This window comes from Strigops habroptila, chromosome Z (assembly GCF_004027225.2).
Source record: "Strigops habroptila isolate Jane chromosome Z, bStrHab1.2.pri, whole genome shotgun sequence".
Lineage (NCBI taxonomy): Eukaryota > Metazoa > Chordata > Aves > Psittaciformes > Psittacidae > Strigops > Strigops habroptila.
The window spans coordinates 1,152,678-1,178,256 of NC_044302.2; the positions used below are offsets into that span (position 1 = coordinate 1,152,678).

The 25,579-nt window shown below is 46.5% G+C and overlaps 2 protein-coding genes across 5 annotated transcripts in view; one reads left to right on the forward strand and one right to left on the reverse strand.

Annotated features, from left to right (window-relative positions):
- Nucleotides 1–17,730, reverse strand: part of AP1G1 (adaptor related protein complex 1 subunit gamma 1) — a 47,675-nt gene extending 29,945 nt beyond the window's left edge. For 3 of the 4 annotated variants that reach the window (XM_030512392.1, XM_030512389.1, XM_030512391.1), the window contains exons 1-2: nucleotides 5,442–5,645; nucleotides 954–1,078 (exon numbers count right to left, since the gene is read on the reverse strand). In XM_030512392.1, the coding sequence (XP_030368252.1) occupies nucleotides 954–1,078; nucleotides 5,442–5,642 (326 nt within the window). In that variant the 5' untranslated portion in view covers nucleotides 5,643–5,645. Of the gene's footprint in view, nucleotides 1–953; nucleotides 1,079–5,441; nucleotides 5,646–17,623 lie in introns of those variants that run through there. The other variant, XM_030512390.1, reaches the window with a different exon arrangement.
- A 784-nt stretch (nucleotides 17,731–18,514) lies between these two features.
- Nucleotides 18,515–25,536, forward strand: ATXN1L (ataxin 1 like). Its single transcript, XM_030512394.1, has 2 exons — nucleotides 18,515–18,601; nucleotides 18,842–25,536. Exon 2 carries the CDS (start codon nucleotides 18,952–18,954, stop codon nucleotides 21,028–21,030), a length of 2,079 nt encoding a protein of 692 aa, XP_030368254.1. The 5' UTR covers nucleotides 18,515–18,601; nucleotides 18,842–18,951; the 3' UTR covers nucleotides 21,031–25,536.
- The last annotated feature ends 43 nt before the right edge of the window (nucleotides 25,537–25,579 follow it).

Here is a 25,579-nt window from a genome sequence, read left to right on the forward strand (position 1 = left end):
CCAACCAAGCCTCTGGGTAAATCAGCTAGAACCCAGTTATTCCACTCTTACTCTCATCCATCTTGAAAAGGACTGGTTTTGGAAATGCACTAATCATCTACTAAACTAAAATGTAAAACAGTTCCAGTTAAACAGCATTCTGCTGAGAGAAAAAGAGTAAAATAAAAGTTATGTCCCATCCTCTCTTGCCTGATTTTAGCACGATGCCAAGCAGACAACAAATCCCAAGTTGCCATCCTTGCTTCCAAAGAAAACTACCCATCAGGACCATTAGGCCAACCTTAAAAAGAAAGCAGGATACAGTGCCTTGATCCTTAAAGTTAGACAACTCTTCAGAGCGCGTTGCAGAAGTCAAATAAACAAACCAAGCCAACATGGCTGCAGCAATATATATGACCTTGTGACATATGATGGTGAGTCCAGCCCACAAAGTTTTAAGAACATCCTGATTCAATCATATTTAGAAGGTGTATGGACCTTTACTGATGCTGCATTACGCTCGCCTGGCTCTTTCGCACTGAAAGCTGGGAGATAACTAATTTACAGAAATGGAAGAGGGTTCTTTGCAACAATTAGAGGTCCTCTGCACTGGCCCAGCAGCTTACTGTGGTCATTTAATCTTCCTGATTTTATTTATCTTAACATGGCCTCCAGAAACACACACTACCATTCTGTAACCGTAGTTCCAGGAAGTGCTGTTTGCCACATACATCTTTTCAGGACCAATGCAATTTTATACTCTCTTCCCCCTAAGGAAGCTAGACAGGATCATCCAACACAGTACAACACTGGAACAGTCTTGTATGGTCAACAGCATACAACAAACTGAAGATACCAGTTTTCTAACACAGAGGAAAAAACCTAAAGGAGTCAAAATATCATTGTCAGGAGTGTGCTTTCAGATCCTGAAAACTCAAAGCATGTGTTGATGGAGAGAGAGGTGGCACCCTTACTTCTTGATGCAATTGGTCATAAGAAGATGGACATCCTGTCTCTCATCCAGCAGCAACATGGCACCTAAGTACCCAATGCGCTTGTCTGTGAATTTCTGAGAGGCAATGAGCTTGAGGCACTCCAACTGGAAAAAACAAAAGGAAGAAAAAAAGAAGAAAAACAAAAAGACAGAATTAGCTTAAACTACTACTTAGCTAGAGGAGAAACAGTCTGAATTTTGATGTGTACTCATTTAGGTCTCAGAATGCATTTTTAAAAGTATATTTTATTCACATTTTGGTGACGTGGAAAACAAAGAAAGATTAAACGACCTGCCCAAAGCTCCCAGCAAGCCAGCAGGAAAGTCATTAGCAGCTCCTGCATCCTGAAGTAGCCAGACACTATTGGCCTTCCATGACTGACCTCAGATGTACCAGATATGTGGATTTATGTCTGATTACAAAAGTAAAAGATAACATATTTATAGAAAGAGATCCATCATTAAAAACCAAATAGTAAAGATCTGGAAATCTCTATTATGCATCATGTTTGATATGCACAGGAAACTTCTGAACTGGGCTTAAATGGGTTCATCTACCTACCAGAGAGAGGATCAGTGCTCTGTAAGTTGTCCTAACACAGGCATGTAGTGAGAGGACAAGGGATAATGGTTTTAAGAGGCAAAAAGAGGGTAGATTTAGGGTAGATATTAGGAAGTTCTTCCCTGTGAGGGTGCTGAGGCACTGGCACAGGGTGCCCAGAGAAGCTGTGGCTGCCCCATCCCTGGCAGTGTTCAAGGCCAGGTTGGACACAGGGGCTTGGAGCAACCTGCTCTAATGGAAGGTGTCCCTGCCCGTGGCAGGAGTTGGGACTGGATGAGCTTTAAGGTCCCTTCCAACACAAACCAGTCTGTGATTTTATGATTCTAAAATCAGATTTTGTTTGTTATAATCTGTAACTAACTTGCTAGCTAGGTAAACCAGGGTACAGTAAGAGATAGCTAAGTTTTTGTACTGCTCTGTAATCTGTATTTGAACCCCTGAAGTCTGACTAAAACCATATGCACTGTAGTCACCACAAGCTTCCCTTTAACAACGTAGAAATGCCAACTGTGTTCAACAGCATGAAGGAGATCCCTAAGATAACATGCATAGTTGCCACTTGCACTCAGCTGATTAAGAATTTAATTGGTAACCCATTTTTAAACTTAACTCTTACTGCAAAAAGAAATTAACCACATTACTACACACTAAAATGTTTTTCTCTAACAGAAAACTGAGTATAATCAATATCTACTTTCTAGACAGGAAGTAGCAGAAGTGGCTTCTCAAAGCAGGTAAGAGCCCTATCCCTCACAAACACATCCTGCAAGTCTGTTTTACAAATTAGCTGGGGCTGCAAGGCAGTGTACACAGTGGGCTGAAGGAAGGATCACACAAAGCTTGCAGCAGATCATTGTAAAGGAAGTACAGGGGGCATGCACAGGCAGAAATACATAGTGTCATGAAAAGCTTTTCATGGTCCCTACCTATAGCGAAGCTTGAACAGGGCAACAGACACAGGGGAGATGCAAGAAGCACACACGGATTGGGAGTGTAAAGTGGTACAGGATACTGGTAAAGAAATTGAAGTGCCAGAGAACATAAATGCTATGGCCTAGCCACTGACAAGAGCTCACAGCTACGTGGCATCAGAACATACAACTCAACCATGCAAGAAGTTGTCACTATGAATGCTCAGCTAGCACAGGGTGACAAACAGATAAAAAAGAAAAAAGCTTGAAAGAGTTTAGTTTGCTAGGTTTGAAGGAGCTGGACATAAAGAATAAAGAAACATTGATATTATTGTGAACAATAATATCAGTCATCCACATGCATGACTGAGTTTGCACAACAGGCAAGATCAACCAGGGAAAAGGTACAGAACACTAGATATTGACCTCTTATCTTTCCAGTGGAAAATTATCTTAAAGTTATCTTTTTGTAAGAGAATAACGCATCTCTGAACCAACTTTCTTCCCCACATTTACAAGACGCTTTCTTACACAATCCTCTGCAAAAATATAGTGTAGGATTGATGACATCTAAGCTACAATGCAAGAGCCAAAGCCAGAAGGGAAATGTCTAAGAAAAAGCAGAAGGAAACTAATGACTGCAACAGATACTGTAAGATATATTTCTAGCACGTTTGAATTTGAAAGATATTATTGACATTTACCCCATGAAAGGCTGGTGAGTTCTTGTTTCACTTGTATACAAATACATGCAAACTAGCTTCATGCACAGCAATACTGAGAAACATGATCAGCTGAAGCTCTTACTAGGTCTAATTAGAGGAAGAAATCTTGATACCATTATATCCATTTCATTCAAGGGAACAATTAAAATCTGCTACATCAGTACTGTAACAGATACATTAGTAAAGCTGGATATAACCAGACTACAGCTTACCCAAGCTTTTACTGACATAGCCACTCTTCCAAATGAATTTTTTTTGCAAGTAGAAATAATGACACTACTAATAAAGTTATTTCATCATTCGCCCAGACTGCCTGACAACTTCTAAGCTTGCACAAATGGTCTTTACACATGCTCAAGAGACAGCCTGCCATCCACTGCACTTCGGCATGCACTGATTAAATACTGTGCTCATGCTCATATTTCTGCACAACATATCCTGGGTCAAAGCTGAGGATCCCTGGCATGGAAAGAAGTAGATCAACCATTCACTTATGCTGACACCTTCTCTAAATTCTCTTTTATTACTGGTTACACCATCCACACTCTTAGCTGAAGTTAGCTCTGCTTACATCTTTAAGAGAGGCTGTCTAACACAGGCTGTGGCCCTCTTCTGTTTTTTACCAAAACGTATTTCCTGCATATTTATCCTGTCCCTCTCAGAAACCTCCTGTCTACGATGTTGAACTGTCTATCTACAACACTCTACTGCTGGAACTGCAAGCGTCTTCAGCAGGTCCTCAACCTGTGCAAATCATACTCCGCCTCCACAAACTAGCACTTTGAAAGACTCCTTCCAGATATAAGCATTGAGGACATACAGAGGTGTTCAACTTACTTTAAGAATACTTGTTAAAATCTCGTCTCAGCCTTGGGCCCTACACCTTCTTGAAAGCACAGTTGATAAACTACATGAGAATAAGGTCATCAGATGAAGTAGTCTGTTCCCAAAATAGCTGGCACTGATGCTTCTGTGTGAGACGTAGCCACACTGGCAGTATCAGATAGTGAATAATCTGGTTTATTCTCTTCCACTGAGAGTGAAGAGGTAATTTACTATTACTGATCAAAGCAGAAACTGGTCTAATCTTCCATATATGGGATTAAATACCCAAGTAAAATAATCCTAATAAAATTTAAACACGTTCCTAACATAGGTCAAATGTAGAAATTCTAGATGACACTTATCTGTAACACTGTCCATTCTTCTTGCAGCTATTATGTACTTAGCTTTCATTTTTGTGACAGGATGTTTCTCTCTTGGACCAGGGAGCCTGACTACATGAGGTGTTAACAACAAGATAATACACAAATTCACTTGCTTTTACTCAGTAAGTCATTATCCTGAGCGAATAATCCAATGAGGTAGAAGATTATGCACTTTATATGCAACAGCACAGCCCAGACTCACTCCCTAACACTATTTGGAATTTGGTATCAGTGGATTGAGTTTACTGTCTCAGTAAAATGCCAGGATTCATAAATCCAATCCTGAATGGAAAGACTCCCAAGACATGAAGCTACTTTAAGGAATACAACAATCTGACTCTAGCTTTTTGGAAGGCCTAGATTAGATTACTGCTAACACGACACTTACTGACTTCTAAGCAAAACAGACTATACACCAAAGACTAAGCAAAGCTCAACCTGAAGAACATCTTGCAGATCAAGAACTCTCATCTTCTTGTCTCCCTTCTCCACAATCTGTGTCAAAAATAGCATGTCAAAAATAAGCCAAGAGATAGAAAACTCATACCAGCATTCTCCAAGTTACCTCACTGAGATAAGGATAAGGAACATCAACTCCCTATTGCTGGGAACAGACCAGCTCTTATCTGCCTAGAATAGATTGCTATAGAAAGAAAAGGGTATAGAACCTTCTTTGAAGCATCTGGTATTTTCCATCAGAGAAAGATGTTCTCACACAAAGTGCTGTCTTGAACCCATCTAAAAATATCCATGCGTACTGGACTGTGGTTCAAGAACTACTGCTCCACAGAAACATGGGTGGTGAGGAGCAGTCCGTCTGGCAAAAGCTGACTAACCCTAAGCTTCATAACAAAATACATAAGTCTCCAAAAGCAGATTTCACCACAAGTCAAAACTAATCAATGTAGGTTCAGAATATATGTGAAGACAGACCTCAGAACATCCCAAAGAGCAGACAGCAAAACTGCAGCTGGGAATACTCTAAACAAGTCAACGTGCTCAAAATACACAGAGCAGACTGGCATATGCACATAGCACAGCAAGCACTGAACTCCGACCTACCTGTCCAAAATGTGCAGGGTATCCCAGCATGTGCATATACAGCAGCTTTGCCACATTTCTGCATCGGTATGTGTTATCTTCCTCTCGGAAGGATGACCGGATAGCAGCACATTCCTTTTGGATCATCTCACGCTCTTCTGCCTGGGTTCTTGCTGTCCGGATGGTCCGGATCAACTCGCGCAGTCTGATGGGGGCTGGCATCCTCTGGGAGAAGAAAGAGATCTGTAAACCTCGTACTGCACCTAAAGGCTTCATAATGGTCTCATATTTTGGCATACTTTTTCTTCTTTCTTACCCTAAAATTATATAGGTAGAAGAATTAAGAAAATGCAGACTGCTTCAGTAGCACAGTTAAAAGTAAACTTGAAACCAAGAGGAATTCACTGTACCCCACATTTGCTTTTCCAGAATAGTAAAACAGGAATTGCTATGCTTTGTGCTGTCAGGTGAACGTAACATGACTGAAACCAGCAGAAACTGCACTCTGCAAGGTATGCTCTCATATTCCCATCATCTGCCTCTTTCCAGAAAAGTCAGGCTCCAAAGAGAGTTGATTCCAAAATCATGACAATTTAGGACAGAAATCCTTTACAAAAAGCAACGCATTGAAGAACTTGCACAAGATTTCATACAAGTGCTTCAAATAACCCGCAAACTTGTGCCATATACACTTCCTTCTTAAAGGCATGAAAGTCACCAGAAAAAGCAGATGGAAGAACAGTCCTAGCTGTGTGGATATTTCAGAGAATCTTCTTTTGAAAGTCTACCAATCAAGTTCACACCATCCGTATTACACCCCAAACAGAACAATCCTTTCTGAAAAAAACAAGCCTTTTGCCTTACCATCTGGTGGCACTGGTATGAAAGAGTGTGCAAGAAAAGTGTCTTCTAAATGAACACCAGGTAGTTTCACTTCACCAGACAGAACACTGATGGAACTATTTGACCTAGAGAGCAATTTATCCTTCTGAGTATCCCTCACAAGCAGAATGGTTCTCAAACAAAAGCCAAACTTCAGAATCATGTTCAACAGTTGAACTTTTAGTTCATGCTCACCAAAGCTGACTTTCTGCTTTCTGGGAGATCAGGCTGTGCAAGCATCTCTACAGTCTCCTTCCACCCACACTACACTGCGAATATAACTAAGCCATTCTGATAACAGGTAATGTCACATCAACTCGTAAAACGTTGCCATGGCAGTCGCTACAGGTTTTGTCTGGGTCACCGTCTTCCTAGTGACAGTGTCTCATATATTTTAAGCACTGCCATATCAGAGAAAGAAGTGTATTCAGATGCTGCACTAACTGGCTCGCACGACACCACAGAACAGATGGGCTGGAAAGCATACAGAGGTAGCAGGGGAGTTGTTTGCAGCAGAAAAGCAGAGAGGCATATCCAGTGAGTAAAGGTGGCCTCGCTGTAAGACAGCTGAATGCAGCTCTGTAGGTCTGGATTATAAATCTAGCCTCCTACAGAATTCATACATAACACTAAGTCTCTTCAGTCAAAGCATGTTTCCACGTTCACATTCCAGTTCCCCATCTTCATACCTAGAAAGTTTGAATTTACAGAAACACAAAGTATTCAATTTTGAAAATGGAAGAGCAGAGATATTCTTTCTGCATAAGGAAACTCTGCCCCAAAACGCTGACATGTGTAGGATCAACATTATTGGACACATTAATCCTTAGTCTTGCCTTGTTCCCCATGTAAACTTACAATTCTTCCTCACATTACTGTGAAACAAATAAATTAATGGTTACTATGCATGCGGATGTTGCACTAACAAGTGTCACAGAAATGGCCACGGAAAACTATGAAATCCATCTCCAGAAAAGCATCTGAACGTAAAATAAATAAGGTCTTTGATTGTGGCAGTCATGTTCTTTTCACACAGCTTGTAATGTTCCTACACTGACAAGATCTTCACACAGAATCGTATCCACATGCACATGGGGAAGCCTTTAGTCTTTAAGCTGCAATAAGGTAGGATACAACCCCCTCTCAAATTCTATGAATCCATATAACAACATCTGCTCAACTTCATGTTTCTATTCTGAATAGTCATATTGGAAGTGGTCTCAATCTCCTATAAAAGCAATCCTTAACTAATTCAAGTTGACAACTCACTACGTGAAGAAATGTGACCTGCCAACCCTTCACTGCCCTAACTGGGCAATCAAAGGCAGCAGAAAGTAGATCAGAAATGGCATACCAGGTCTGACCAAAGCTCCGCCCTGCCCAGTACCCCCTTCCTGACCACAGCAGATGCCCAGGGAAGAGAGGACGAACAGGGCAAGCATGTAGCAGTAATTCCTCACAGTTCTCTTGCAGTCTGCAACCATTTGTGGACCAAGAACTTCCAAAGACAGAAATAAAAAACACTCTGGTTTTATTTGGAACCCAGGTAACCTTCTTGAATCAATATTCTGCAGGACACAACTTGAGTTCCACATAGCTTCGCTGCATGACATATGGAGACGCAGCTACTTCTTCCGCTCTGCACTGCCAACTGCTTGTTTCCACGGATGCTCCCAATTATTCTACACACTTCCACTTGTTATCCTTCCCTCACCCTCCCCAGTCCAAAAAACAGAGCCTCACATCCAAGCCCTTCCATAACTTATTTCCTTTGTTGCCTTGCCTGTGTGTTCTATACTTTTCCCACGTCCTTTCTGACAGGTGAGAGAAGCAAAATGCTGCACACAGTAGTTAAGAGGTAGATGTGCCATTGATTTGTATAAAATGTCTTCTATTTTGGCCACTATTATTTTCCTAATAATTGGTAACACTCAGTTTGGGGTTCCAATTGCTACAAAGTGCTCAGTTTGTGTTTTTCACGAGTATCATGAATCCAAAAATCTCTTTCCTGTTTGTCAACGGTGTGCTTAAAGTCCCTAACTTTTAAGTCTGGACTCACCTAGTACACACACAAATCACATAGTTCTAAACTGATTTTGGTAAGCCACGCTCTTGCTGGAAAATTATGAAGAAGTTAAAAAAATAAAAGCACTACTGCAGGGATATTCCTCTGCAGTCTAAGGGCAATATTTTCACAATCACTAAGATCACCCATACGCAGGCTCATGCTCTGACACTGGCATTCCTGGGAGAGCGCAGCACATGAGGCAACCTGGGCATCTGAACACCGGCTTTCTGCTTTCCTCCCAAACACAGTAGTCTCGAGACATGTCAGTTTGGCTTGTGCAGACACGAAGGTGGCAACAGGGACACAGCTTTGGGAGACCCAAAGGGGAGTGAGAAAGAGGTGAAGTATTCCCTCCAGCAGTAAACCACACTTATGCCATGGTTCTGCACCCAGGTTAACTGACTTAGAATTTTAATGTTCCTGAGAAGATAAGCAGTGGTTATTACAAGTTAAAACTATAACTGACTTTCTTATTTTAAAGAAAGAATTCTTTGGAAACTTTCTGAAACACCAACACACAGTCTGCAAACAAACTGAAGTTTGGCAGCAACTTGCTTTGATATCATAAGTCCTTTTGCTCCCACTTTGCATTTCAAGGGTTTGTAAACTGCTGAACACTGATATCTTCAGCCTGTGACTTGTACAATCACACTGTTTTCCTTGCCATGGGACCAAAAGATGCTGTAGCTATGCCCACAGAGGGCTTCAGCAGGTTAAGTTTGGCACTGAGCAACAGAAAGGACAGACTGACTAAATAGTTTTAGTCAGTGGGAAAACCACATCAAATTAAGTTACCATGCAGCTTTTTATAAACATTCATTTTGCATCCTTCACCAGTTCTCAGGCAAGACTTCCAACCTCACTGAGAGGGCAGGTAAAACGAAAACAAACACCAAAAATCCAGTATGACTTCACCCAAACATCATCCAGCCACTGAACAAAAGGAACAGTTTATATTTACAAATGCCACTGCATAAACAAATAGTCAGCAAGCCAGCTTGTAATCACAACCACAGGAAAGCAAAGCAGAAACCAGCATCTTGGAAACCAAAGAATTAAAGAATAAGACTCATAATCATGATAGCCAAATTATGAGGCTACCTCCTGGTTTCGCCTGTGTAACACACCAACATACAGTTACTACAGATATAGTCCAATCTGAACTACTTCCTGAGACCAGTCGTATCTCACACACGCTTCCTGCCTGATAAGGATAGAACAAATTAGAACTGCTCTGAGGACATCATGAAGGTCAAAAGACAAAGCTATGATTTATTTTCCAACATTCAGAACTTCCATTGTTGTGCTGCAACTCCACACTCTGTTTTCTTTTTAGTTAGTTCTTTTTAATTAATCATTCTGGTTTTTAAAAAATATACATTTGAATTCTTCCCATATAAAAAGTTTCACACCGATCTATACAAAATACTCATCACCTATTGATTTATGTCATCTGTGATTTTACAGCTTTTAATTGTACCTACCCCTCAGCCACCTCCCTTTCTAGGCAGTAGAGTCCTACTCTAGTCTCGTCCTGTACGGAGCCATTGCACAATTCCTTCAGATTGCTCTGTACCTCTCAGAATTCACCGAAAAAGAGTAGACGTATAAAAAAAACATTCAAGCAACGAGTGCACTAAGAGTTCACATAGATTTTTCTTTTCTCTGCACTTAAGACGTTAAAAGTGTTTAAACTCACTCTGCCTGTTTGGCTGCTGGGGAACTGACATTTCTAATGAAGATCTTACAGACAGCTTTAAGACTTCGGGCTTGAGTGCCAACTGAGAGCCTTTCACCATGTATTTAGCTTAACAGTAATGTCTTTCCAGCGTAGGCATTGCTTTGCATTTACTGACAATGAATGCATTTTACCATCTTATTGCATACTTCCTTAGTATCACAAAATCCTTTCACGGCTTTAGAATGAAACTATCACCTCACTACTTACTCCTCCAGAGCGCTTTAGGAGCACGCTGACTGGCACAGGTTCACAGCCTACCTTTCAATAACCACCTCCTATTATGAAAGCAGATATTTTCTGCCATTGTCTGGACACTTTTCTTTCTTCCCTAGCTACTTACTAATTGACACTAAGAACTCTCTTGAAAAACCATGCTATAAAAACCTTTGGTTAGAGGCTCTGCCAAGATTTATGAAGAAAGAAAAAAAAACCAACAAAAAACCAACAAAATCAAACACACCCCACCAAAACAACAAACCAAAACCCCAGGTGTTTTATAATCTTGACAACCTTCATCCATGTCTAAAGGACTTGTCAAGAACCATGCATTTCCTGGGCCTCTCCTGGAGTCCTTTTAAAAAACTGCATCACACAAACTACCGCCTACTCTTGTTGTAAATAAAGCACTCATTAAGACAGTGACATACCAGATTTACAAGTTGAACAATTGTATGTTCTTTCAGAGATATTGTGAACTTCACTTCCTATTGCCAATTTATTACTAATTTTATCTATCTGTTCCAAGAGTTGTTCTTGTGACATTTCAGTTTGAGAGTATTCATCAGATTTCAACATGAGTTTTTCCATATAAAGCATTGACATAAATAATGTGGAGTTTTGTGGGGTTTTTTTTTGCTGTGAATTTGTTTTCTTCACACACTGGTTATCAGTCAGACTTGTAGCATATGTCTCTGCTATGTATCGTATTCCTATACCAGGCAACAAAAGAGTTCTCCCCAGCCACATGGTCTTTAGGTGTCACCAGAACATTAAAAAATATAGAAAAATGCATCTCATCCATGCTGAGGTACCAAGAAATGAATTAGGAACACCAGTTGAGAAGAATAAGGACAGGAAAACAGATCAAGAAGTTTGCTTAGGAACATAACACACACCCACCCCCCCCCCCCCAAACTCCAAACAAATATGAAGCAGTTCTTCATTTTTACAGGATCTCTCAGAAACTGTCTGAAAGACAGTCAGACACGGCTTCTGCATAACCACCAGGAAATCAGTTCTCTTATGAGCGCCTCATGGTCTCAGTTCCCATTTATACAGCACAGATAATACCAGCCTCCCTGGGATTCTGCAGGCATAACAGCTTAAACGCCCCTGTTACTGCAGCACTATCCCGAGCAGCAGCCTGGTGAAACAAATAAAGCCAGTTTTGCTACACCCCACAGAATGGCTTCCTACTACTCCTACTAGAGGTATCTGCACAACACATACACCTGAAGAGCCACGGGTTGCCCAGAAAAACTTTAATTGCAGCTCTTAGCTTCCTGACTGCATCAGGTGACAAGCATCAAGATGGTATTGACACAGTGCTACTGAGTAAATAACCAGAGGACTGGGGGAAGCCCAGCCAGCAGGGACTGCTGGGGCAGAAACCATCACTTCACTAAAAAACACAGCTGTATGTGCAGCTCAGGCATTTGAATGAACAACAGATTAGTGATGAGAGTGAAAACAAAAACAATACAAAAGAATGACACAAGCAAAATAGAGTTAAACAATTCAGAGCTCAGAAGAGTTAAAATACTTCAGTGATCATCTAATTTTGACTATATAATTTGCCTTGAAATGAGACAGGATTTTGAAATTCACACTGTGAACCATGTGAAACCTTAAGAAAAGTCAGCTTCAGGTGAAAACCACAAAGCTATCAGACAGCAAACTGCCACGAAGAATTAAATTTTACACACTTCTCTATATTATACAAACGCATTTTGCTGCACAAGATGATGAACAGAGAGATGACAACCATACCATCTAGTAACAGCAGATGTGAAGTTTAACTTTAGCTGGCTAAATGCTGCTTAGAACTTCCTTCAAAGTAGCAGGTCTTGTTCTTCCGGACTAGTGAACATTTTTCCCCAGTACAGGCAAACGTTTTCATTCTTTGCACATTAACATAAATTACAAGGCAATTTTTCAAAGTAGTTACCTCTTTCCTCATTTTGTTTCCAGCAGTAGTTTCGCTCTGCCATTTCTTTGCTAACTGCAAGCTCTAGACATCAGGGATGATCCCTGAACACCAGTTAATATCTACAGTATCAGGCAGGACTGAATGGAGAATTATTCTGCCTCATCAAGTCTGTTTCCCCCTTCTCTTTTTGAAGGCCTTGCTCATTAGAGTAACCTACCAGCAAGATCAAAGTTTGTGAAAGAGTTAGTTACCAGACTTAGCATAAGCGGTTACTGTGAGAGTTCCTTAAAAAAAAAGAATTCCAGCTTTTTAACTAGCCTCTGGATTGCATGAAAGGCATTAGCTCAGTGATTCTCTTCCCTCTGCTATTCATGAATTCTTCCCCTGAACCAGTAAAAAAGGCAACTCATTCCTAGTAAACTGTCAAAAAATGGGGGGAAAAAAAAGTACGCAAGAAAACAAAAATCATAATGCCTTGAAAACATTCAATTTTCTCTAAATTATGCTCCTAAACCACTATTTTCTCCCCTTTTACGGACTTCTACTTGTTAAGCTTGTTGTGCTTCAAAGTTAAAATACTTTATTTAACATGACATCATGCCAAAAATATTTAAGTATAGAACCTTACCCATAGTCTTTGAATACAATCATATCCAAATATGATTGTTCACCAATAAGTTTTTATATCTACAAGAAGCACCTAATACTACCAAAACCCACATGTAAAATGCTCATGTGCTTCAGCCAAGCTATATTGCCCTACCAGGAATTGCAGTGTTACTTACTATCCTTAAACATGTAACTGAGCTGAGCTCTTTCTCTCTGGGAACTATTTAGGAATGTTGGCTTATGTCTAAAAAAACCCCAATCAACCAACAACAAACCAAACAAAAGCTCCAACAATCAATCTTCCACTGTATTAATGAAATGAAAAAAAGAAAGTTAACTCATTTAGAACAAGGTATCAAATCAGCAGACACATTTTAAAATTCCATTATTATTTAGCCTAAAACATAAACCCCATTCAAAGCACATAGAATTATTCACAGAAGAGCTTTACCGTTTCAGGAGTTGTCTGAATTTTCAATTCAGTAAGATACCCAGTGATAGCTTTTCCTGTAAATAGTATTTCTGAATTTGGTTCACTCGAGAGAGCAAGCCAGCACTGAGGAAGTGTTCATTTAAATACATCTAAACTACACAGCTTCAGTTGCTCCACCCCAGCGCATGCACAGGTAATCACATTCCTTAGGTGAAATAGCATTTGGGAAGTTACACAATTAAAGCCTGACCCAACTCCCAACTGAAATCAGTAGCAGAACGCCCCTACTTGCTTCAGCATATCTGAATCAATCCTCCTGTACACAATAGCAGATGATGTCTGGACTACATGAAAGGAATAATTGCCATGGTTAACTACAAAATACCAAGGGCATCAACTCTAGACTATTGGTGGGCTTCATGCTTCTATCAGACACTAAAAAAAAAAAAAAAAAAAAAAAAAAAAAAAAGATATATTGTCAGTAAAACCAGAAATATACACTGCAGATAGAGACAAAGCTGTGAACAAAAGCAGAGATAGTGGTGTATGGTCTAGTGTTATCAATATTTACATAGAAAACAGTAAGCATCCAAGCAAGGAGCACTACCATCACCAAGAAGGGCAAAGAAGGGCAAAGGCAACAAAAAACAGTTGAGAGAAAATCCAATGAACCATGTAACATTCAAGTGGAAAAAACAGTCTTTCTTAGAAAAAGCTATTTAATACAACAGAGAGCTAGAAAGTAGAAAGCAAGTAACATCAGAAAATCAAAAAGAAATTAAGGCAGCAGGGAGCTTCAAACTACAGTATGGTAATAAAAGGCACCAGTGTTACACTTTGCATTATACAAAGACAGCATGGGGAACAAAAAAACACGGTCAAGTAAGAAAAAAAAATGCCACAAAAGAAGAGCTAAAAAATAGTCTCAGAAGAAGCGATAGTCCAATTTCCAGTTTCAGTCAAACGCCAAGAAATGCAGCACAAGAGCATTCAAGAGGCAAGCCACTGTGCTGCTCAGAGGCTGAGAGGGGGACAAGAACCAGGGCAGTGACAGAGGATATTACGCTGCTGCTCTTAAGGATCTTTGGGTCAAACAGATCCTACAAGCCTGCCAAACTGCTCACAGCCCAACCTCTCCTCTTTGGCTTCCTGAGGCTGCAGCCCCACAAAAGCAGCCAGTGAGACAAGGCAGGCAATTCTGATGAGGTTCCCATTCCTGCCCAGCAGTACACGTACACCAAACCAAACTCCTCCCGAACTGCCTTCAAAAGGTGCTTCACTGAGCTCGCAACCATTACAAACGTTAATCTCAACAGCTGCCAGAGAAGAAAATAGGTATTTCCCTTTTTCAGAAGCTAGGGGCTGAAGCTCTGTAAGAAGAGTTAGCACATGCACACAGCTGATCAGGGTGACAGTTGAGATCAGAATTACAGATTTCCTGGCTTTTGTTTCTGTACTTGAATCACTGCTGACCTACGTTACCTTCGTATTTCTCACCTGCTTCCAGTTTCCTAACTATTTTGATCTGTAAAGGAATCTGTGTATTTTACTTCCTGTTCACTTTCCTGCAGAGTTAAAATAAAATATAAATAAATAAATAAAACCAAGCTACTACTTTGTGGTTAAAAAACAGGCTATTAACTTTGCGACCAAAACCCCCCACTTTTCTTTACCTTGGTTAATGCTGAATACCAGACTAGATGCCACATTTTTACATTCATTAATAGAATCTTAACAATACACCAGGTAACTTCAGCTATGTCCTAGGAAGTTCTAATTGTAGATTTTACCTATAACACCTCTGCCAAACCAGAAAAAGGCTGCTACCATTACTTGTGATATTAGCAGTCACTTGTACTCACATTACTGTAACTGTTTCTCATGTTACAGTCTCATCATGTATTCCCTTATTAAATCCAAAACTCTCATCCAATGAAGTACTATTGCTGCCACGGCAGAGCAGACCGTTCTCCTCAGAGAATAACAGAATATCATTTAGAACAAAATAACATCACTTTCAGTCAGAAGAATTTGCTTTTACTGTGAGGGTGCTGAGGCACTGGCACAGGGTGCCCAGAGAAGCTGTGGCTGCCCCATCCCTGGCAGTGTTCAAGGCCAGGTTGGACACAGGGGCTTGGAGCAACCTGCTCTAGTGGAAGGTGTGGGGGGGGCTGGGGCTGGAACTGGCTGAGCTTTATTGTCCCTTCCAACACAAACAAGGGTGGGATTAAAAACCAAACGAAACCAAACAACACATCTTCTGAAGTTATATACACTGCCAGCTCAAAAATAAAAACAAATATTCATACCAAAGAGGCACAAGAAGCTTTACGGAATGATGCCATCAGCTTCAGAAGCTGTCGAAATTTTTAAGAGCCTTTTCACTTTGAAAGGTAACTTTCCAAACTTGAACTGCACTAACCAGTGCAGTCTGTTTGCATGCCTAGGAACAGACAACTTCAGTTCCTTTGCTGCTGTTCATAACCTTCTTATACTATTGTGTGACAAATTCGTTGATCATCTTGTAGCCTACAATGATGCCACTGCAAAACTCTGCATACAAAGGAGTTATCAAGAATCAGAAGCTTTTTGTATCCCTTACTTTCTCACTGGGACACTGCAATAAAGGCACTGTCAGACACCCCTCTGTTCATATCATACCACCTTTAGGAGAAACATCAGATCAGCAGTCACAGGAACGGGGGTGGGGGTTGGGGGGGGAAAAGGTTTTATTATCAAAAACCAAGGAAATCTGAAAGCTATCTTACACACTAGAAACAGAAAAGCTGATCCCTTCACAATTACCGCAGACTTAGTTTCCCCTTCTCAACTCACAGGAATTTAGAAGTCTTCCTCTCCTTTTTCCATCGTGGAAGAACCAAGGGGTTCACACTGAACCCCTCAGAAAAAACAACCCACAAAATCTCTCAGCTCCACGGGGTTCTCAGGTCCCCAGCAAAGTTCTCAAATCCTGTGCCAAATACCAGAGTGCACATGAATAGGCAAAAGAAAGAACTTGGCAATAGAATGGGACATGCAAACAAACACAGGGAAAAAAACCCCAAGTGTAATTTAGAGAACGGGGGCAGAGGGAACAGGCACACAAAACCCCTCTATGCACTGTCACAGGAGATCAGGAGAAAGAGAAGAAGAAAACTTAACAACACAAAAATCTCTGCCAGTATAGATCTAAGATGCCGGGGGTACTATGTAGGGGGAAAAACATATATATTTTATTTTGTTTAAACCAGTATGGGCCAAACCCACTTTCTGGTCACACATGTGAAATGTCACCCTTCCAAAGGCATGTCCCACTGGGATTCTGTACTGTTCCTTTAACATTTCAAGCATCAGAAACTAAAAGGTATCACTAACATTGTTAAGCGTCACTTACGATGTAATAAACCACACAACTGTTCAATCTGCCATAAATACACGTGCAAACCTTAAAAACAATGATTACTACAAAAAACTTACCATTTCTCTATAGCTGGTGAGAGCAGAGAACTGGACCAACCTTGAAGAAGAGACTTGAACCTGTGTTTACAGACGGATTCTCAAGCAGTAGCCTGCCACTAACACAAACCCGTATTCGCAGCTTATTGCAAAAGCCTGTGGCCAGAGATCACAGGGGTTTTCTTCCATTACAATCCAAGCAACCGTAAGACAACGCGCAAACCGCGTTAGAGAGACACGGGCTGTCCCGCCGCGAGCGGCGGCGGCACAAGCCCTCGCACACCAGAGGAGGGATGGACGCACAAACCCGAGCTGCTGCCCGGGGCCCCCTGCACCGCGGGCAAAGTCACGCCGCGCCCCGCACCTCCGGGCTCCGCAATCTCCGCCTGCCGCTGCCGGGAGCGCTCCGGGAGACCGCCCGAGTCCCACCGCAGCGGCGAGAGAACCCGCCGGCAGCGCCGCTCCAGCAGGTAACAGCCGAGGCTCCGCCGCGCCGCGGGAGGCCGCTCCCCGGCGCAGAGCCCGGGGCAGAGTCCGAGCGGGCCCGGACACGGGGTGGGGGACACAGGCCGCGCCGGGGACAGAGCGCGGGCGGGCGGCCCACGGGAGGCCTCGCCAGCAGAGGCGGCGGGAAGGCGCCGGGCAGCCTCCGCCGCAGCGAAGCCCGCGGCGCGGTCGCGGGGCCCGGCGGCGGGTAGAGCCGACCGACGGCACACGGGGGCCCCGGGCGGTCGGGACCTCGCAGGCCGCGGCAGCGGAGACCCGGCCTGGCCGGCAGCGCGGGGAGGCGAAGAAGGGAGCGGGGGGGGGCGGCGAGCGCCCGGCGCGGGGCGAGCTGCAGCGACGGGGCCGCGGGCCCACTCACCGGGCCGGTCCCAGCAGCGGAGGAAGCGGCGGCGGCCGGAGCCAGGCATTCAAAATGGCGGCGGCGCGGCCGCAGCACCGATACTGCAGGCGGAGGGATCCGCGCTCCAGCGCGCTCCCCTCAGCCTCCCGGCCACTGCCGGCCGCAGGACCGGAGCGCGGAGGCGGCGGCGGCCCCAGCGGGGACAGCGCGGGCACGGCGCGGCGCCGGCGCCGGGGGGGCGGGAGCGGCCGCTCGCACTACTTTTCTTGGCGGAAGCAGCCGCAGTACCGGTCTTGCGAGCGGCGATAGGTCTGCACCGTGGCAGTCAGTGATGACGTCACGCGCGGGGCGGCCCTCCCCGCAGCGCGCGCCCGTGGTGGGGCCGGGCGGGACGAGCCGCCCGCTGCGAGGGTTCCGGGTGCCGCTGCCCGGGGCCGCCCCTGCCGGGCGGGCACTGCGGATGCGGGCACAGCGTCGCGCTCTACTGGCACCGGGGGCTCGGCCCGGCACCTTCCCCGAGGCCGGCCGGCGCGAAGCAGTAGCGGCTGGTGTGGGAAGCGGCCGTGAGGCGGGCCCAGCGGCAGTGCCCGCGCGGGTGGGGCAGGAGGGGTTCGGCTTTTCTCTCTGCGCCCCCCGGACCTCTCGTCACCTCGAACATCGGCGCGTGCCCGGCGCGCACCCGCAGGGCCCCGCTCGCGTTCGGGGCGAGGCGGCCGCGAGCCCCGTGCCCCGCCCGGGCGCGGCCTCCCGCTGCCGGTACCGCCCCGAGCCCCGGGGGATGGGTGTTGCCATGGCAACCGGCGCGGCGGCCGCCCCGTGACGTCAGCCTCGGCTGCCGTGGGCATGTCGCCCCCGACCGACGGGTGAGGCACTTCCCTCGCGCGGGGCGGTGCGTCATCGCCGTGCGCCGCGGCGCGGGGAGGGGTCGGTCCGGAGGCGGCCGCGGGCGGCGCCGGGGCTGATGCGGGCCGCGGAGGAGGAGCCGCGCGATGGCGGGTGAGCCGCGGGGCCGGGCGGGGAGCGGCCGCGGCGCCTCTGCGACGCCGCGGGCTCGGCGGGGCGGGGCGCGGCCGGGGCTGCGGGGCCGGTGACCGGGCTCGGGCACCCGGTGGTCCCGGGCTAGGGCTGGGGGCCGGCGCCCGTGCTTGTCGGCAGGGCCGGCGCTCCGGGCTCCTGTCTCTCCGCGGCTCTCGGTGGCAGGGCCGGGACTTACGGCTCCCTCTGTTCCTGGCGCAGGTGAGGCGGCGGCCGGCGGCGGGGATCCGGGAGCCGGCGTGTGGCAGCCCCTGCGGGTGCCCCCATGAACGAGCGTCGCGGCCGGGGCTGCCGGGACACCGCGGGGCACCATGAGAGCGGGCCACGAGCGGAGCCAGGAGTGCCTCCCGCCAAAGAAGCGGGACCTTCCCGCCGCCAGCGCCGGCACCGAGGCGGGACGGGCGGGGGGTGTCCAGGCCTCGGGCGAGGGCACCGAGTGGGCCCGGACAGTCGGGCCGGGACCGGCAGCCCTGCGGTATGGCCCGGGCGAGGCCGCGGAAGCGGTGGCAGGGTTGACGGTGGACCAGTACGGGATGCTCTACAAAGTGGCAGCACCACCCGCCACCTTCTCCCCACCGGGCCTGCACTCCGTGGTGAACGTGAGCCCCCTGCCCCCTGCCTTCAATGTGAGCTCGCCAATCATCCAGCACCCAGGGGTGCCCTACCCTCCTGTTCACTACGCACAGATCACTCCAACGTCCCTGCAGTTCATCGGCTCGCATTACACAGTGCCCTATGCTGTCCCTCCTGGCTTCCTGCCTAGTCCGCTCCTGTCTCCTTCCACCAACCTCACTGCCTCTCATGTCCCCCACTTTGTGCCATATGCCTCTCTCTTCACGGAAGAAGCCACTCCTTCCCCCCAGACTACCTCTCCTACCCACACCTTCAGCAAATCTGCTTCTGCAGTCTCTCCTTCTGGCCAGATGCAGCACCATGCTGGGACCCAGCCATTAGATACTGCACCAGGTAGAATTCCTGTTTATTATCAGATGTCCCGCCTCCCACCAGGGTATTCAGCATATGAGACACCTGCAGCAGGTGGAAGCCCAGAGTCTCCTCAGCAAGATAGTCAACTGAATTCAGAGGTAGCTGCTGCCAATGGTGGACAGAGACATCCGGAGCGTAACGTTTCAAGAAGGACCAGTGAGGCTGTGGACTCTGCCAGCGGTAAAGCTGAAGACTGTCTGCCAGGGGCTGCAGCAGGATGTGTGGTTGATGGACAGTTCCTTTCAGGTTACCAGACGCTGGGAACAGAGGACTCTGTGCCAGCTCACAGAAGCACCCCAGATGCTGATCTGGAGGTTCAGAGGGTGGTGGGGGTGTTGGCATCTCAGGATTATCATATTCTGGCAGCCGAGAGGAAAGATGACCCGAGCCCTTTAAACCTTTGCCATAATATCCCTGATCAGCAGGGGGAGTCAAAAGATGTGCTGAGGAACACAGTGGAAAGGACTGCTGCTGAGAAAAGCCAGTCCAGGAGTCCGTACGTAATGTCCCCTGAAGAGCCGGTTAGACAAAGACACTTAACCAAAGGAATGGTGATAGCCAACGGCAAGCCAGTCCTGGTTTCTGCTGGATCCGAGCCCATCAGGTCTTCCACCTCAGAAGCCCTGGTGGGGCGGAGCTTGGATGCACAGGCTCGAGGAAGCACGCTGGAAAAGGACCCTGCCCAGCTGCAGCCACCCAGCTCCTCACACTTGCCCTCTCATTTCATGAAAGGAGCCATCATCCAGCTGGCTACAGGAGAGCTGAAGCGGGTAGAGGACCTGCAGACTCAAGACTTCGTTCGCAGTGCAGAGGTGAGCGGGGGCCTGAAGATCGACTCCAGCACTGTGGTGGATATTCAGGAAAGCCAGTGGCCTGGGCTTGTCACACTGCATTTTGTGGTTGGGGAGCAGCAAAGCAAAGTGAGCATTGATGTGCCCCCAGAGCATCCCTTCTTTGTGTATGGCCAGGGCTGGTCCTCCTGTAGCCCAGGGCGGACTGCTCAGCTCTTTGCTTTGCCCTGTCACAGGCTGCAGGTGGGCGATGTCTGCATATCAATCAGTTTACAGAGCATGAATGGCAACTCCACTTCTCAGGCTAACTACACTCCCACAGATCAGTTGCTATCTACTAGGGAGACAGCTGAAAGAACAGCTCAGGGGTCCAGAGAACCGTCTGACAGAGCTGCTGAAAGGAAGAGCCACACAGATAGGAACAGCGCAGCCCAGAGCTCTCATGTGGAACCCTCTCAGCCTGAGACCGGCAGTCAGCACAGCTGGACAGCCCCAGGCTTCCAAAGATACAGCGTGCAGGCAGAGGAGCCACGGCCCTCTCTGCTCCGTCCCTCTTTCATTCCCCAGGAGGTCAAGCTGTCTATCGAAGGGCGTTCTAATGCAGGGAAGTGATCCCTTGGAGGCTGTGAGCTAGGGCATCCCTTGTAGGTGAGCCTCACCGTCGGGTGGAGAAATTGCACAGACTTTGTGGCAGGTTCACCAGCAAGGCTGCTTTCTGCCCTGCAGGACTGGATTTATACCAGTTCAGTGGCTGACCAGTTCCTCTTGGGGGATCAAGAGGGCTCCAGTGCCTCAGGGAGCAGCAGCAGGCTAGCTGGGGTAGAGACCAGGGATGTGCTCATGAGCTTGTGATGAGAGCGTTCCGAAGGCTGGAGGCTGGGGCTTTCTCACACCTCCCTGAATAACTGTTTCCCTGCAGAGCAGGGTCCAAGCATTCAGGGTAGGTGGGGAGATGAGGAGGGCAGACACGGCTTAAGGTAGCAGATAAAATTGCTGAAGATTTTATTCCTCCTTTCTCATGATGGGGAGAGATGGGTCCCCACTGGAGCTTAGGGGGCTCTACTCCCAGTATCCCTTTTCTTCACACATGCACTTTAAAAGGACTGTTCACCGATGGAGCTCTTGAGGGCAGGACAGAGATGCTTCTTTGGTGATTCTGTTCAATGTCTTTTCCACTGAATCCAACTGTTCTTTCTTCTTGCAAGGAATGTACAGATGTGAATGAATCACAGAAATTCAAGAGGAAGGACCAAAAGGATGGGTTTGGGTGTAGGTAAATAGGAAACTTGAGCACTTGGAATAGGACACAAGTTAGGATGGGAGATGTCAGTTTCCTGCTATAAAATACATTTAACCGTTTGTCACCAAATCAAATCTTTCTTCCCATCTTAATAGCTTAAAAAAAAAAAAAAAAAAAAAAGAGAAATCTCTTGGGCTTACAGCTTTTGCAGAGGCTTAGCCTATGGATGGATGGGGGTTTGTTTGGATTTTGGTGTTTTGGTTGGGGTTTTTTTAAAGCTGGAGTAAAATATATTAAACATTCTCTAAAGAGGGATGGAAACATCCTTTGAGGAGACCAAGACTGTTTTGTAATTAAATCAGAAGAACACTTTCCAAATGGCTAATTCTTCCCTGCAGGCAGTCTCCTGAATAAGCTCTAGACAAAAGAGGAGTGTTAGTGCATGTGCGGGCAAGGTACAAAGTTTCTGCTAAGTACAGTTCTCTGATTAATGTAAGGACTCTAAAAATACCACAGCACCATGGGGCATTTTGGGGTGGTTATGTGTTAATTTTTCTGATACTTCACTTTGGAGTTCCTCTGTAGAACAACATGGCAAAATCAAGAGTAGTCTTTTTCATGGTTAGATTTAATACAAATGTATATTAATACCTCTTTATGATAATAACACTCTATTCAAGTGAAGGCTCCTGTAGTTACACTAATTTGCCCTCTCTGATGGTGTGTTATGACACCAGCTCTAACTACTTATCTAAAATAGGAAGTAGTGACTATCATGTTGACGATAAGAGTCTTCACTGACTTAACTTGGGTTAAGTGTTCCTTGTATTAAGATGCCCATCTCTGTGCTAGGACCAGGCTTTTGAGAGGGTTTCTTTCAATGTGCAGGTCCCTGCTGCGTCTTGGTGCTGCTCCTGATGTTCAGCATCCTGTTTTCTGTCTCCCTTCTCTCCTGACGTGTTCCATGGGGCCTGTCTGGCTGCCAGGGCACTGCTCCTCTCTTTCGCTGAGCAGCTTCTGTGTCAGTCCCTCTCCTCGGTGCAGCTGCAGTGCTGGTGTCTTGGGGCTGCTCTGCACACCCCAGGAATGTGTCCTGTAACTGTTTGGCTTCAGCTGACTGTGTGACGGGGGCGTGCTCTGCCTGAGTATTAGGCAAATTGGAGTCTCCAGAATGTCCCTTCCATCCAGGCCACCAGTCGTTTTCCTAGCACATTGCTAGCCATTTCTGTTGCCTTTGAAATGCCTGCACCAGGACAGTTTCTTTTCAGGCCTTAGGTGAGATATGCGCTACTCATGCCTTCAGTTTTTGTGCCTCATGGGGGTTTCTCCAGAATGAGGATGCTGCCTGTATCATATGTAGCTTCCCCCAAACAACACACTGCTTCCGATCTCATCAGCTGCATGTGCAATGTATGCTGTCGTGGTGATGCTATCATGTGAAGATTCTGCCTCCCTGGATGCAGCAGCTGCGGGAACAGATGCTGTGTTCGTGTGTCAGTGAAATGTGCTGCCTGGGCCCAGGAGCCTGGCCTCATCCCCGTGTGTTTCACAGTTGCTGTTCATTGGACTCTCCAACGCAAAGACCTCGATTAATGTTGGTTAGTACTTAATGCTCAGGATAACCAGGGTGTCTGTGGCCAAAGGCAGAAGAGCTCGAGTTCTCTTGCCTGTGCTTTGCATGGTGCCTGCAGAGGAATTCAGAGCTGTGGCAGGCAGCTAAGAAAGGATCTTGCACACGCACAGTGTGTGAATGTAGCCGGGCTGGTTGCACGCATGGAGGGGATACCTGAGCAGCTGAGGGGTGCAGGGCCCCTCATGTGCCTCTCTGAACACAGGAGTCTGTCTTTCAGAGAGAGGGTTGGAGAGCCTGCTTTATCTCATGTAATTACTCCTAGATCAGTTACTCATGTAACTACTTCTAGATCTCAGCAGCACTAAACAGTGGTCTGAAAGGGCAGACACTGGTGCATGACGCACGATGCTGTGTGGCTAAAATAGCTTTGTACTGTAGGCAGCTGAAGGGCTGTGAAGGTGCTTGCCCTGGTGTTTACCTGGCCATTGGCCTGGACTTTGGCTTGCTGCTCATTTCTTGAGCATGGTTCTGAGCTCTGTGGAACGGGCCAGGGTGAATTTGACCTCGGTGCTTCTACCCAGACTCCCTGTCAGTCCCACTGCTGTGCACATTTTGGCTGCCAGCTCTCCTATGGAAACAGTGGTTTGGGGCACATCTCATCGCAGGGCAGTGACATGAGGGGTCTGGGCATCGCTGCTTGCCCCAGAGGTGGTAGGCAGGAGGGGCCCCGGTGGCCGTCTGACCCAGCTTAGCAGTGCTCGTGATCGCTGGAATCTGTCCTGGCTGGGCTGGGCTGTGCGGCTCAGCCGGTGGTGGTTGTGCGGAGCGTTGAGGCTCTCCTGAGATAGGGGGTGTGAGACAGGCGCTGCTGCAGGCAGAAACGCTATAAATGAGCCCGTGGAGGAGGCTTTTATTATTTAGGTTTACAGGGAAAGGAGGAGGTAAAGCCAGGAAAACATTGTGGAATGAGATAGTTATCTGGGCCTTTCTGCTGGCAGAGATGTGACAGGCTTCTTGGAGAAATATACTGTTTTCCTGCTGCTTTTGTGAAGGGGAGGGAGCTGTGGGCTGTCCTGCCTGGAGGAGGCCTCCTGGCCTTGGTGTTACCCAGCTCACCCTCCGCAGCAAGAGTCTGTAGGATGCAATAATGGGTGTCTGTATCCATCTGTGCCATCTCATGAGCCACTTCTGGGGCCTGCTGCCCAGCAGAGGCCGCGCCTGGTTCTAGGCTCTGCATCACTGCGGCTCCAGGAAGATGAGACTTGCAACGAGTGCTCACCATGAGCAGACTATGCAGAGGAAGCTCTGTCTGGAAAGAAGGAAAGCTGCAGGGGCCCCTCCGCCTCCCCTTTCCAGCAGGAGCACAAGTATAATGCACTTTTCACATTAAGTGTCCCCGTCCCCCGGTCCCCACCCCACACTTGAAGTCACTTTGCCCAGTAGAGAACTAACACCACTTGTTACTTGGAAAATACTGTAACAGAAATGACAGCAGCTTGAGTAGCCCACATGCTAGTTCCTGCCCACAGCAGCACACGTGCCTTTCCCTAGCGCCACTCACAACTGCTCTTTGTCTTTCAGGCTGTCCTAGGGCCTGAAACCTTGCAGAACCTGCTAAGATGGCTCCGAATGCACACTCTGTACAGAGTTTGGCCCAGGGTGTGTTCCATGTATGACTTAAAATGCTGATGGTCGAGGCCCTTCCATGGTCTTCACATCTGTCCATGGAGGACAGGACTTGCCCCCAAGATCCTTCTAGGCTGCTGCCGCCCCCCTTGCAAGCACACCGTGCGCACTCTGGTTGTTTCGAGGCACCAGGGGAGGGTCTGCCCCAGTGAAGCAGAGCAGAGACGTGGCCCTGGGGAAGGGGCTGGGCTGCCGAGGCAGGGAGGTCTTTGTAGATAAGTGCTGATCCCTCAACTATAATCCCAGTTATGTAATGGCTGTATTAACATGTAACCGACTGCATTGTATCTAAAGCCTTAGAACTAGTCAGGTGCTCCACTCCAGCCTTGCTCCTGCCCCTCTCCTCTACCTGATCTTTAACAAAGCATTAATAATTCTAAGGATAATCTCTATTTTGTTGTGCTTTTTTTGTAACTGTTTTAAATAAATCAATTTGTACTGTATATTTGTACTTTTGGTGAGATCCTTTTTCCTGTTTTACCATTTTAAGTCTGTACTTGGCTACACACAGATTGTATTTTTATTGTTAATGCTCTTATGAATATTGCATTTAACTTGTTGACTCTGTAAACACAGTATATATCTATATATATATCTATATATAAACCAATAGCTTTTCCTTTTGTGTTTGAGACTTCTTGCTCATCTGTAGCATCAGTGAT